This window comes from Prionailurus bengalensis, chromosome D3 (assembly GCF_016509475.1).
Source record: "Prionailurus bengalensis isolate Pbe53 chromosome D3, Fcat_Pben_1.1_paternal_pri, whole genome shotgun sequence".
NCBI lineage: Eukaryota > Metazoa > Chordata > Mammalia > Carnivora > Felidae > Prionailurus > Prionailurus bengalensis.
Genome location: NC_057356.1, coordinates 31,881,841 through 31,896,640, shown reverse-complemented (window position 1 = coordinate 31,896,640; position 14,800 = coordinate 31,881,841). Strand labels below are relative to the sequence as shown.

General features: G+C 41.5%; 1 protein-coding gene across 3 annotated transcripts in view; it reads right to left on the bottom strand.

Moving 5' to 3' along the window:
* PTPN2 (protein tyrosine phosphatase non-receptor type 2) overlaps positions 1-14,600 on the bottom strand; it is an 85,294-nt gene extending 70,694 nt beyond the window's left edge. Inside the window, exon 1 of one of the 3 annotated variants that reach the window (XM_043559431.1) lies at positions 14,386-14,600. In XM_043559431.1, the coding sequence (XP_043415366.1) occupies positions 14,386-14,454 (69 nt within the window). In that variant the 5' untranslated portion in view covers positions 14,455-14,600. The remainder of the gene's footprint in view (positions 1-14,385) is intronic. The other 2 variants (XM_043559429.1, XM_043559428.1) reach the window with 2 other exon arrangements.
* Positions 14,601-14,800: the final 200 nt, after the last annotated feature.

The following is a 14,800-nucleotide window of genomic DNA, read 5'->3' as shown; positions in this document are numbered from 1 at the left end:
TTTACAAGTATAATTATAACTATTAGCGTTAACTCTAGATTGTATTTGGCTTCACTGCCCAAACCTACTTTCTACACCTATTCCATTTCTCTCAGCTCTTGGGTGACATTTCTCCATTATCTTCTGGCATCTAATGTCAGAGTGCATTTGTCTGATGCAAATGTCATTGGTTCTTCTCTAAAGATTACTTGTTTTTCTACCTTGCAGGGCTTTTTCTTTATCCTGAATACTTAGAAAAGTCATCAGGATGCATGCAGAAATTCATGCAGGTTTTCCTGCTTTTTAAATATATTCCTGGTGAAGACTTTCTGGTCCCCTTTGATCTTGAAATTCAAGGCTTTCTTCAGCTCAGAGGTATTCTTCCATTATTTCTTTGATCATTGTATCACCTCAGGGTCTTTCTTTCAGAACTGCCTATCACAAAGATTTGAGACCGTTATGTGTTTTAAATGCTTTCTCAGAATATTCAGTTTAAAAATCTTTTTCCCAAATGCAGAGATTTTTGTCAAGCTAACTTGGTATTTTGCACTATTTTGCTAGCGAGTCTTAAATTTTTTAAGTCTATTAATTTATTTTGAGAAAGAGAGCTCGTGCACATAAGCAGGGGAGGGGCAGAGAGAGAGAGAGAGAGAGAGAGAGAGAGAGAGATGGAGAGAGAATCCCAAGCAGGCTTCTCAGTGCAGAGCCCGACACAGGGCTCAATCTCACAAACTGAGATCATGACCTCTGACCAAGAGTCTACGAACCAGTCAGGGCCACACAGGCACCCCGTTGAGTCTCTGAGGAGCTGAATTTTTCACATGCCTAACATTTGTTCATCTTCACAGAAAACGTAGGCATCAGCTCTTACCCAAGTTTTTGTGGATGCTTACACTGTTTACTATCAAAATCCCCTCAGTTTCGGAATTGGAGGAAGGTGGTCAAAAGATACAAACTTCCAGTTAACAAGATAAATAAGTACCAGGGAGGTAATACAACATGGTAACTATTGCTAACACTGCTGTGTGATACAGAGAAATGTTGACAGTAAATCCTAAAAGTTCTCATCACAAGAAAATTTTCTCCTTCCTTTCTTTTCTTTTGATTGGATTTATACAAGAAGATAGATGTTAGTTGAACCTACTGTAATCATTTTCCAATACATGGAAATCAAACCATCATGCTGTACACCTTAAATGTATAGTGATTTCTCAATAAAAATGAAAAAAAAAATCCTCTAAGTCTCAAATATATGGGTAGGATCCTTCTCTCATGTCAAATAATAATGTAGATTTTTTCTTATCACTGTATTTTGGTCATTTCAATGATAAATAAGAACAACAACAACAAAAAGCCTCTACTGAATGAGATTAAGAACCTGGAAAATTATGTCCACTTATCATTATCTATCACTATTCTTGTTGTCAATGTTTACTGCTATTTGTACAACTGTATCTAATGACTTTCTCTTTTTTTATAATCAAACTTGAGAATTTTCATGAGACTATCAAGGAGCCAGTCTAATAAGTACCATAAGAAAAGTATGCTCACATTTAAAATAAACAGAGGGGTGTCTGGGTAGCTCAGTCGATTAAGCATCCAACTTCGGCTCAGGTCATGATCTCCTGGTTCATGAGTTCAAGCCCTGTGTCAGATTCTGTATCTCCCTCTCTCTAAGCCCCTCCCCCGCTTGCATTCGGTCTCTCTCAAAAATAAACTAAAAAAAGAATACACAAATAAATAAACACAGAAAGTGGATTTATTTTCACCTGGGGAAGTGAAGATCACAGTGCATGAATAAACCTGAACAATGACCAGGAGTATGCCATGTAAACAAGTAGGGAATGACATGTCTAAGTAGAAAAAACAGCTTGTGCAAAGTCACAAAGATGTGAAGGTACATAAAACATAAATGAAAGCATGAATAACTGGTATCTTACAAGAAGTATAAGCAACACAAAACCTGTGGTGCTTAAGAGAGGAAAATACAAGAAATGGGGATGAACAAGTGCAGAGAGATCAGATCATACAGGCATTTGCTCATGCTTCATTCACCCAATACACACATATAGGAATTTCGCAAATTACAAAGATGGCAAATGGGGGGAAGAGGAAGGAGAGAGGTATAGGATACTCAACAAACAGTATCATAAAAGCAGGCAGTTATTTAGGAGGAAAAATGGTCAGAGACAAGACACGGATTCCCGCTTTCATTACTTTTTTTTTAAATTTATTTTTCAAATATTTTATTTTTAAGTAATCTTTGACACCCAACATGGGGCTCAGATCAAGAGTTGCATACTCTATCAACTGAGCCAGCCAGGTACCCCCCCACCCTACCCCCCCATTTTCACCACTTCTATTCAACACAGTACTGAAGTTCTAGCCAGAGCAACTGGGCAATAATAAGATAAAATAAATAGGCATCCAAATTGGAAAGAAAGCTGTTAAACTATCTTTATTCACAAATGACATGATGTTTTATGTAGAAAATCCTAAAGAGCCCACACAAAAAAGCCTGTTAGAGCTAATAAACAAATTCAGCAAAGCTGCAAAACACAAAATCAACACACAAAAATCAGCTGTATTTCTATACAGTAGCAATGAATCCAAAGAGGAAATTAAGGAAATAATCCCATTTACAATAGAATCAAAATAAAATACTTAGCAATAAACGTAACCAAAAAGGTGAAAGACTTGTATACTAAAAAATACAAAACACAGCTGAAATTAAAGGCAACCTAAATAAATACAAAAACATCCTATATTCATGGTTTGGAAGATTTAAATACTAAGATGACAAAATGACCCAAAGTGATACACTAATTCAATGTAATCGCTATCAAAATACCAGCAACAATTTTTGCACAAATGAAAAAAGTCATCCCAATATTCATATGGAATTTCACAGGACCCTGAAGAGTCGAAACAATCTTGAAAAAGAGTAACAAAGTTGGAGGACACACACTTCCCAATTACAAAACTTACTGCAAAGCTATAGTAATCAAATCAATGTGGTATAACATAAAGTCAGTCACAGAGATCAATGGAACAGGATATAGAATTCAGAAATAAACCCTCAGATCTTGATTTTCAACAAGCAGGCCAAAATCATTCAGTGTGGAAAGGAAAATCTCTCAACAAATGGTTCTGGGAAAAATGGATATCCACAAGCAAAACAATGAAACTGGACCATTACCATATGCAAAAGTTAACTAAAACAGATCAAAGACCTAATGTAAGAGCTAACTCTACAAAACTCTTAAAAGAAAACACAGGGATTGAAAATCTTCATAATCATGGATATAGTAATAGTTTCTTACATCGTGATACCAAAAGCACACGGTGACAAAAAAAATACACAGGACTTCATCAAAATTAAAGGCTTTTGAACATCAAGTAACAATATACACTTAAAAGGAAACACATATTGGGAGAAAATATTTGCATATCACATATCTGATAAGGGATTAATAACCACAATATACAAAGAACTCCTACCATTGAACAAGAGGACAAACAACATAAAAATAGGCAGACGCTTATTAGAATCGCCAAAATCTGGAACACTGACAACACCAAATGCTGACAAGGACATAAAACACAGTAACTCATTCATTGTTGGTGATAATACAAAATGGTACAGCCATTTTGTTTTGTTTTTTTCTTCTTCCAAGATTTCATTTAAATTCAAGTTAGTTAACATATAGGGCAGTATTGGATTCAGGGGTAGAATTCATTGATACATTACTTACATATAACACCCAGTGCTCATCACAACAAGCACCCTCTTTAACACCCATCACCCATCTAGCTCATCCTTCCACCCCCATCTACCTCCCCTCCAGTGACCCTCAGTTTATTCTCTATAGTTAAGAGTCTCTTATGATTTATTTCCCTCTGTTTTTATCTTATTTTTCCTTCCTTTCCCCTATGTTCATGTTTTGTTTCTTAAATACCACATTATGAGTGAAATCATATGGTATTTTTCTCAGACTTATTTCACTTAGCATAATACACACTAGTTCCAACCACATCATTGCAAATGGCAAAATTTCATTCTTTTGATGGCTGAGTAATATTCCATTGTGTATGTGTGTGTACACATACACACACCTTCTTTATCCATTCATGAGTCAATGGACATTTGGGCTCTTTCCATAATTTGGCTATTGTTGATAGTGCTGCTATAAACACTGGGGTACATGTGCCCCTTAAAATCAGTATTTTATTATCCTTTGAATTAATACCTAGTAGTGCAATTGCTGGGCCATAGGGTAGTTCTGTTTTTAACTTTTTGAGGAACCTCCACACTGTTTTCCAGAGTGGCTACACCAGTTTGCATTCCCACCAATAGGGTACAGTCCTAAAAAAGTTTGGCTGTTTTGGCCTACAAAACTAAACAGACTCTTACCATATGATCCAGCAACTGCACTCCTTGGTATTTACCCAAAGAAGTAAAAAATTTACATATACACAAAAACCTGATGTTTATAGCAGCTTTATTCATAACTGCCAAAACTTGGAAGCAACCAAGATGCCCCTCAGCAGGTGAGGGATAAACAAACTATGGTACATCCAGACAAATGAATATGATTCAGTGTTCAAAAGAAATGAACTATCAGGACGCCTGGGTGGCTCAACTGGTTAAGTGTCCAACTTCGGCTCAGGTCATGATCTCACAGTTTGTGAGTTCGAGCCCTGCGTCAGGCTCTGTGCTGACAGCTCAGAGCCTGGAGCCTGTTTTGGATTCTGTGTCTCCCTCTCTCTCTGTGCCTCCCCTGCTTATGCTTTCTCTCTCAAAAATAAATAAACATTTTTTTAAAAATTAAAAAAAAAAAAGAAATGAACTATCAAGCCATGAAGACACATAGGAACCTTAAACGCATATTACTAAGTGAAAGAAGCCAATCTGAAAAAGCTACTTACTACAGGATTCCAACCATATGACATTTTGGAAAAGGCAAAACTATGCAGACAGTAAAAGAAATCAATGTGGTTGCTGGGGTTGGGAAAGGGAGGTAGGAATGAATAGGGAGAGCACAGGGTTTTTATGTATGATGCCATAATGCTGGATTCAAATACATTTGTTTAAACCCACAGAATGTACACCATCAAAAATGAACCCCAAGGTAAACTATGGACTTTGGATGATTATGACATATCAATGTAGGCTCATCAATTATAATAAACATACCGCTCTGGCAAGGGATTTTGATAAAGGGAAGGATATACATGTATGGGGTCAGGAAGTATGTGAGACATTTCTGTATCTTCCCCTCAATTTTCCTGTGAACCTAGAATTGCTCTTAAAAAATGGAGTCTTAGGGGGAAAAAAAAGTGAAGGACTTGAATAGACATTTTTCCAAAGTTTTACAATCAGTCAATAAACACATGAAAAAGATACTCAACATGCTTAGTCATTACAGAAATGCAATCTAAACCATTTCATACCTACTAGCATGACTATAATTTTAAAAATGGAAAATAACAAGTGTTTGTGAGGAAATGAAGAAATCAGAACCTCAAACACTGCTAGAGGGAATGTAAAATGTTGCAGCCACTAAGGAAAACAGTTCACAGTTACTCAAAAAGCTAAGCACAGAATTACCATATTATCCAGCAACTCCACTTCTAGGTCCAAATCCAAAACAATTAAAAATAAGGACTCCAATGGATATCTGCACAGCCATGTTCACAGCAGCATTATTCATAGTCAAAAGGTGGAAACACCCTAAATGTCCATTAACAGATGAATGGAGAAACAAAATGTGGTATATACGTACAAAAAAATATTAGTCAGCCATAAAAAGGAATGAAGTTGATAACAGGCTACAGCATAGTTCCACCTTGACAATATTATGCTAAGTGAAATGCCAGACACAAAGGAAAAACATTGTGTGATTTCACTTCCATGAGGTCTCTAGAATAGGCAAATTCACAGATAGAAAGTAGAGCAGAAGTTAACAGGAGGAGGGGGAAATAGGGAGTTATTGCTTAATGGGTACAGAGTTTCTATTTGGGGTGCTGAAAGGGTTTTGGAAACAGCAGTGATGGTTGCACAACAATATAAATGGAATCGATGACATTGAATTGTACACTTAAAAATGGCTAAAATGGAACATTTTATTATATATTTTCCACACAAAAAAAATTTAATTGGATGGCTACCTTAGATAGACAAGGTCTTTCTAAGTCATGGCACAAAAACCTAGAAAGGCTCATAAATCTGATTTTGCAAACACGTAAGTTTTCTACATGAAAAAATACCATAAACAAAGTCAAAGGTAACTGATAGGTTGAAAAGTATTTGCAATATATGACAAAAACTTAACTTCCTCAATGTGTAAAGATCTCCAACACACCAAAAAAAGAAAGGAAATACAAATGGCTTAAAAAAGAAAGAAAGAAAGAAAGAAAGAAAGAAAGAAAGAAAGAAAGAAAGAAAGAAAGAAAGAAAGAAAGAAAAGTGGGGCACCTGGGTGGCTCAGTCAGTTAAGCATCCAACTTCATTCGGCTCAACTCATGATCTGTCTCACAGCTTGTGAGTTCAAGCCCTGCATTGGGCTCTGTGCTGACAGCTCAGAGCCTGGAGCCTGCTTCAGATTCTGTGTCTCCTTCTCTTTCTGCCCCTCTGTCACACTCTCTCAAAAATAAATAAACATTAAAAAAATTTTTTTAGGGGCGCCTGGGTGTCTCAGTTGGTGGGTTAAGCGTCTAACTTTGGCTCAGATCATGATCTCATGGTTCATGGTTTCAAGCCCCACGTTGGGTTCTGTGTTGACAGCTCGGAGCCTGGAGCCTGCTTCGTGGATTCTGTCTCCCTCTCTCTCTGCCCCTCCCCTGCCTGTGCTCTGTCTCTGTCTCTCAGAAACAAATAAACATTAAAATCAAAAAACTGAAAAAGAGGCAAGCTAGAAAGGCTAGGGGACAACTGTGACTGTCTGAATTTCCACAATTGCAGACAGGCATCAGTACTACAGAACATATATCAGAGGCAAACCTAGTTATAACTTCCAGTTATATATTCTCTATTGGGGTACCATTCCCAAGGCTGCTCTCTCTTAAAACAGTGGTCCTTACCTATTGTCATAGAGATCCATGTGAGAATGTGACAAAAGCTATGGAATCACCTAGAAATGAAATACTCAGGTACACTCACACATACAGTTTCAGGGGACTTGGAAATCACTTTCCAATCTAATCCATGGATCCTAGATACTGTGTTAAAGGCCTCCAATCCCCAAAATGACCCCACCTATTATAATACATTCCACTCCCTCCTTGCTATGAAAAATTTAAATGACTCCCTCTGTTCCATTAATCTCAAGTAGATCTTAAGGAGAAAGCAATGTAAGCAGTCACACTGACAAATTGGGGTAACACAGAAATGAGAATTATAAGGACAGGATTCAGGGTTGCCTGGGTGGCTCAGTCAGTTGAGCATCTGACTTTGGCTCAGGTCATGATCTCACGGTTTGTGGGTTCGAGCCCCGCATCGGTCTCTGTGCTGACAGCTCGGAGCCTGAAGCCTGCTTTGGATTCTGTGTCTCCTTCTCTCTGTGCCCTTCCCCCACTTATGCTCTGTCTCTATCAAAAATAAATAAATGTAAAAAAAGAAATTTTTTTAAATAAAAAAAAATAAGGACAGGATTTGGATCCCATCTGTACCACCACTGGATATGGTAACCTTACATAAATCATAACCTCATGTTGGATGGGTGTCTCCTCAGCTGTGAATGAGGGGGCTGGAATAAACCAAGGTGCTGACATTTTTTTTTTTAAGATTTTATTTTTAAGTAATGTCTACACACAATGTGGGGCTCCAACTCACAGCCCTGAGATCAAGAGTCATATGCTCCACTGACTGAGCCAGCCAAGTGCCCCAAGGTGCTGACATTTTAAAAGGAAACAGTATTATTTTGTTTAGTGACTACTGGGCATCTAACATCTCAGAACTACAGGCTAATGGTGCGGAAACAAAAATAAAGCATTCCTTAAGGAGCTAACAGACAATTCTAAAACGATGTGATTTATACTCCAATAAAAGAACACAGAGGGTTCAGGAATCAGAGAAGGAACATATAGCTTTGCCTAAAGAGACCACAGTCTAGTCTTAAAGAGGTTTCCTAGATAGATAAGGTAGGCATAGAACATATCCAACATGTGCAGACTCCAAGGTGTGAGAAAACAGGCTATTTTCAAGGAAATTCAAGGAATCTGATACAGCAAGAGCACATGCAACGATGTGAAACCCCAAACCCTAAGATTAAACAACTGCAGGGCAATGTGTAGTACACAATGCAAAAGGAAGTGTTTTAGAGTAAGCAGGCTTTGCTTTTTACCCTATGACTACCTACTATAAATACTAGAAGACTTCCCTTGATACCTTACTTCCAAAACGTAGTTGACGCCCAAGTAGTAAAAAACTGCTCTTGGGGCACCTGGGTAGCTCAGTAGACTGAGCATTAGGCTCAGGTCATGATCTCGTGACTCGTGGGGTTTGAGCTCCGCATAGAGCTGGCCGCTGTCAGCGCAGAGCCTGCTTTGGATCTTCTGTTGACCCTCTCTCCGCCCCTTCCCCACTTGCTAGCGAGCATGCTCTCGCTCTCTCAAACAATAAATACATTAAAAACAAAAACAAACAAAAAAAACTCACAACCTGCTCTTACTGACAATATTTGAACTGCAAATTTCTTTTTTTTAATGTTTATTTATTAGGGCGGGGGGGGGGTAAGGGTGGGGGGAGAGTGTATGTGCACACACGCAAGCGGGGAAGAGGCAGAAAGAGAGGGAGACAGAGGATCCAAAGCAGGTTGTGCGCTAAACAGCTGAAAGCCAGATGCAGGCCTCGAACTCACCAACCGTGAGATCATGACCTAAACTGAAGTTAGACGCTTAACTGAGCCACCCAGGCATCCTGAACTACAAATTTCTAATAAAGAAAAATGACCAGTTAAGAGTTCCATGGTTCCTAAACTCTGATTAGTCAACCAAATTCTTTCTGAGCCACCATTTACTAGAAACATTATTCCATGGCTTACATTTTTTGTGTTTTTTTTGCTATTTCCCTACAGTTGTACTCCCTTCCCTGAAAGCTCACAAAACTCCATTCTTTCTCTGCCCCTCTCATGCCCCAGCCTGATTCAGACAGCAATCAGCAGTGACTAAAAGCAAAAAAGCAATCATGAACATTTCTCAAAAAGCAAGAGTTAACCTCAGACTACATTAATGTCATTAGTTTGTCAGTCAGACCAAATTAGATTTTTCTAGCAATCTCACTACTGCTAGTTGTGCCCTTTCAAGGCCAGTTCTTCAACCTGTGTGCTCTTACTCCCATCAGCACCTTGCTTTCCAAGGTTTCTGGCTCCAACAGTAATTCCTTCTATTTTTCAACCTCCAACCTCTCTCTTTAGGCTTATCCTTCCCCCCACCCCCACCCCAACATGTAAACATATCAAGTCACCCTTTTCTGGTAAGAAGTCATTATTCAACAATATTTACCATGTACCCACTAGGTGCCTGATGCTGTGCAAGGCACTGGCACTGCCTGCATGAAGCTCTGATGAGGTAGTGAAAAAGATAAATTCATAGTCTGTTTGGCTCTGACACAAAATCTCCTATTATCAAAAGCTGTGTTATAAAACCAACTTTTCAAACTGGGTGAAAAAAAGTAAGGGGCTGAAGAGTTTCAGACTCAAATAATAAATTCACTGTTCCTGCAAGACTTTCAAGAAGGTGTAAAGTAAAAATTCTTATACCACTAAGCAAGTCCAATTTCTAGTTACATCTACTTTTTGCTCAAGAGTAAAGCTTTTCTTGGGGCACCTGCAAGGCTCGGTTGGTTAAGCAGCTGACTTGATCTCGGCTCAGTTCATGATCTTGCAGTTCATGAGTTCAAGCTCCACACCAGGCTCTGTGCTGATGGTGCAGAGCCTGCTTGGGATTCTTTCTCACCTTCTCTCTGCCTCTCCCCTGCTTGTGCTGTCCATCTCTCTCAAAACAAATAAACATTTAAAAAGTTAAAAAAAAACAAACAGCAAAGCTTTTCTTTTCCTAATCCAGTTAGCACTGCCGAAACAAAAAACAAAAAACACCACACACAAAAACAACAAAAAACCTAACACAAATACCACCCTGTCTTGTGATAATCAAAGCAGAGAGCCCACTTAAACACTTTTCCCTACTCAAGTTAACAGTGGTTTGCTTAATGCAAATTTGTGTTCCCTAAATAATCTGCTGCTGCATTGCATCCAACACATTGCTATGAAAGGGGAAGTCATGTGATGCTATGGAGTATGTAACAGGGGATTATATCCTGCATGGGAGGGTCAGGAAGGCACCCCCTAAGGAAGTGAGACTTCAGGGATGAGTAGGAGGCAGTTAAGCAAAAGTGCGGGGGGAAAAGGGGAGAAGTTGTGCTAAGGCAAAGACAGCTACAATTATGAAGGCCCTCAGGGGAGAATGGTCATGCACTTTTCAAGGAACAGAACCCAGGGGAAAAGAGGGAAGAAAGTCATATGGGCAGGCAGGCCATGTGGTCTTGCAAGCCACAGAAGGATCTGAATTTTACATTATGAGCAATGGGAAACCACTGAAGGTTTTCAGTAGTGAAGGGACATAAATGTGCTTCATTTTAGCTACCTTCCCCACTCCATTGGTCAAGCTGAGCTTATTTTAAAAAACAGTCTACACTTGCTTGGTTGTACTTCTTCCCACCTTCTCTTCTCAATGCTCAGCATCTGACTTCTGTACTCCAATGAAATTGCTCTCTTTAAAGATATCTGTTGGGGCTCCTGGGTGGCTCAGTCAGTTAAGCGTCCCACTTTGGCTCAGATCATGATCTCACGGTTCATGGGTTCAAGCCTCGGGCCGGGCTCTGTGCTGACAGCTCAGAGACTGGAGCCTGCTTCAGATTCTGTGTCTCCCTCTCTCTCTGTCCATCCCCTGCTCACACTCTGTCTCTCTCTCAAAAATGAACATTTAAAAAAAAAAAACTTTTTAATTAAAAAAAAAAGGTATCTATTGATCATCCAGTCCTTAAATCAAAAGGCCCTTTCAGTTTTGACTTTGTGCCATCTGCTGCATGTGGCCCTCCTGACCATCAACTCCCTTCACACCCACCATTGGTTGTCTCCCCACTTCCATGGCTATTCCTCTCCACTCTTTTTAGCAAGCTCCTCTTTCTTTACCTATGCCCTTAATTGTTGTTAGTGGTCAAGATTTCTGTTGTTGGCCTTCAGCATTTCCAAACTCTCCCTATTTTCCCTGGAGGATCTCATCCACATCTAGGACCTCAAAGACCACCTATGTGCTCATGATTTCCAAAATGCTATTTATAGCTCAGGCCTCTCCTGAACTCCAAATTGATATATTAAACGATTTCCTTCCATTTTGATGTCTCACAGGTATCTCAAACTGAATTGAACAATTTCAAGACCAAATACATCTATCCCCCTCCCACTTCAAATGTGTATCCCCCCTTCCTTCATTCCTCCTGCCACTGCCTTAGTTCAGGAGGTCAACATTTCTCCTCAGGTTCATTTCAAGAGACTACTTCTCTGTGCTACTTGCCTACAGTTAGCCCCATCCATCACACTAGTAGAATGATCTTACTAATTTGTTGGTAGTCCTCATGGGATTTTATGATCTGTGCCTTTGTACACATTCCTTCCTTCTCTGGGGCACTAATTCTTTTCCCCTCCTTTATTCTCTACACCTGGCCAACTTGTCCTTCAAGACTTTGGTAAGGTCATCCCTTCTCCAGGAAGCATCACCAGAATTCCCAGGTGCACCCCTCTGGATGACTAGGCAGCACCCTGTGCTTAACACTAGCTTTTGCATTTCTTACTTTATGTTTTCATCTTCTTACCTATTTACTACTCTATGGCAGGGTGGATCCTTGGGCTGGGACTCAGTCTAATGCTGACACATAATAGATGTGTTACAAGTAAATGAGTGAAAATGGGGAATTGCAATGAGGCCCTCAAAAGAACAAGTCCTAGAATGTGAACTCCTCAAGAGAAGGAACTCTGTTGCACTCTCTGTTGAATCTCCAAGGCCCAAAGCTAGGGACTGGCACACCACTGATGCTCAATACGTTTGTAGTGTGGCTGAATGGATATTCTAGAGTCAAAGGAAAATCTCTTCCTATACTTGCTTTCCATTACTAACTTTCTTGGTTCGTGACCTACGTTTACTGTAATAGCATGTATATTGCATGATTTCTTTCTTTTTTTTAATTTTTTAAAATATTTATTTATTTTGGAGACAGAGACAGACAGAGCATGAACAGGGTCAGTGAGAGAGGGAGACACAGAATCCGAAGCAGGCTCCAGGCTCCGAGCTGTCAGCCTAGGAGCCCGACGCAGGATTCGAACCCACTGACTGTGAGATCACGACCTGAGCCAGAGTCAGACGCTTAACCGACTGAGCCACCCAGGTGCCCCTCCCCCCTTTTTTTTTATTTTTTTAATGTTTATTTATTTTTGAGACAGAGACAGACAGAGCATGAACAGGGGGAGGGTCAGAGAGAGAGGGTATATTTATTACATGATTTCTACTGACCAAACGAGTGCTCTTCTTCTTCCATTAGGAAAAAATAATAAGAGCAATGAACAACCCACTGAAGGATTCCTTGGCATGAATCCATGGAAGGGTTTCTTGAACTCCTTGAAACTAAATGTGAAATTTTCAGTGGATGTAAGAAAGTACATTTTTCTGGTGAGAGGGATTACAGTTTTCATTAAATTTTCAAAGATATTAATGATACCCCCATCCCCCCCCAAAATCAAACTGTCTAACCAAAATGTTAAGCTGAATTAAGCTGCAGCATTCACCTTTCTCTTCTCAGAGCTGTATTTTGATATACTGCTAGCAACTTGGAAACAGAAGCTTCTATTTAAACAAATGTAACTGGAGAAGAAGAGACAGCTGGCAGGCTCTCACATAAAGATTCCTACTAGAATTTGCATTTAAAATGTTCTATAAATGGTAAAGCCCTTACCAACATTCTTAAAAGTTAGTACTCTATTCTAACATACTCTGTACTCCTGTGAATCAGGGTATTTATTACACTTCCTGATAATGTGTTCAAGAAGAAAATGTTACATTCTAATCATAATGACCAAGGAAACACTTTTTACTGTCATTTAACTAAATGAAATGGGGAAAAACCCAGAATCATCCAAATTTACAGGAAAACTTTTTTTTTTTTAATGTAAAAAGAGTGAACCGAGCAGCAGGAGCAGCAGCATTTAACTCATCAACCACTCAATTCAACCTTGGGAATAATATGCTAATAATTAAACAGTACAGAACAAGCATCTAAATCATTTCAAAAGGCATAAAATCCTATTTGAATTAAAGGGTTCTCAAGTTGATCTAGTCACAAAAGAATTCAACTACATGATTCCATTCAGATGAGTTTAACAACAAGCAAGATTACTGTATGGTGGTAAGAAATCAGAACAGTGGTCTCTGAGATGGAAGAAGGGCATGACAGCACCTTCGAGGTAATGGAAAAGCTCTTTATTTTGACTTGGGGCTTGCACAGGTATATACATTTAGAAAACTCGCTTAATTCCATGTATAAAATCTGTGTATTTTACTGTACGTTAACTATTCCTCAGTAAATAAAATTTAAAAGAGAACATCCTTATTCTTTCTTTTAACTAACACAACCAAACCCTATTCTCGTGTCTGGAAGCTGTTTGTGGAGGACGACCCACGCGCTGAAGACACTGCGCTCTCTGAAAACACGATGACTGCTGATTCGCCGCGAGCTTCCGCCACCACTACGGTTAGGCACTACCATTTCGAGAGGCCCCGGAGTCACCCACAACAACCGGGGCAAGAGCCGGCCGCGCCTTTGGAAATGGGTGCCGCGGTCCGCCTCCGCCCGCGCGGCCACAGAACACCTGGCCAGCGAAAAAGGTGTCCATGGGCAGAGCCTGGCACCGGAGCGTGCGAGCGACCGCGAGGCTGCCGCCGGCTCCCCGCCGCCCGCCCGCGCCCCCCGCCCAAACCTCGCCAGGCTCCTCACGGCCCCCAGCAGCTTCTCGGATCGCCCACGGGTCTCACCGGTACTCCCCAGCCTCCCGGGGTCTCCCCACCCCCGGCCGCGGAGCCTGTCCTAGCCCGCCACCAGGTGCCGCTGTGGAGCCGCCTTCGAGAACCGACTTTGCGCTTGCGCTCACGAAGAACACCCCCCCCACCCCCACCCCATCTAAAATCATTTTTTCCAAAGGGATCAGAGACTCGGTCGGCGCACGCGCGCCCCTGACGCGGCCCGCGCTCCGCCACTTCCGCCCGGAGCAGAAGGCGGGGGAGGCGGGAGGGAGCCGGCGAGCGCGAGCCTGGGTCCTCGGCGGAGGACTGCGGCTGCTGCGCGAGCCTGTGACTCACCAAGTACAGCTGCTGCCAGCGATTCTCAGCATCCAACTCCTCAAACTCCCGCTCGACGGTGGCAGACATGGCGGCGGGAGCAAGCTGGCGCGAGCGGAGCCTGCGCCGGCGGAGAGGCTCAGGCCCCGCACGATCCGGGGAGAACGCTGGCGCTGCGGCGCATGCGCGCTCCGCACCCCGCCCCGCCCCCACGCCGGGCCCGGCCGGCCGCGGGGAAAGTACCTGGAGCGTCGGACGTCAGCGCGCCGACTCGCGCCTCCCGGAATCGGACGGCGGCGGGGCGGGGCGCCCTGGGGAGGCGTGGCCCATAGGGCGCCCAGGTGGAGGGGGCGGGGCCAAGGGGACCACCGTGAGGCTGTTGTCGGGAAGTTGGGCGGAAGGTGACCCGCTCTCAGGACTTGTGCTCCCCGCACCA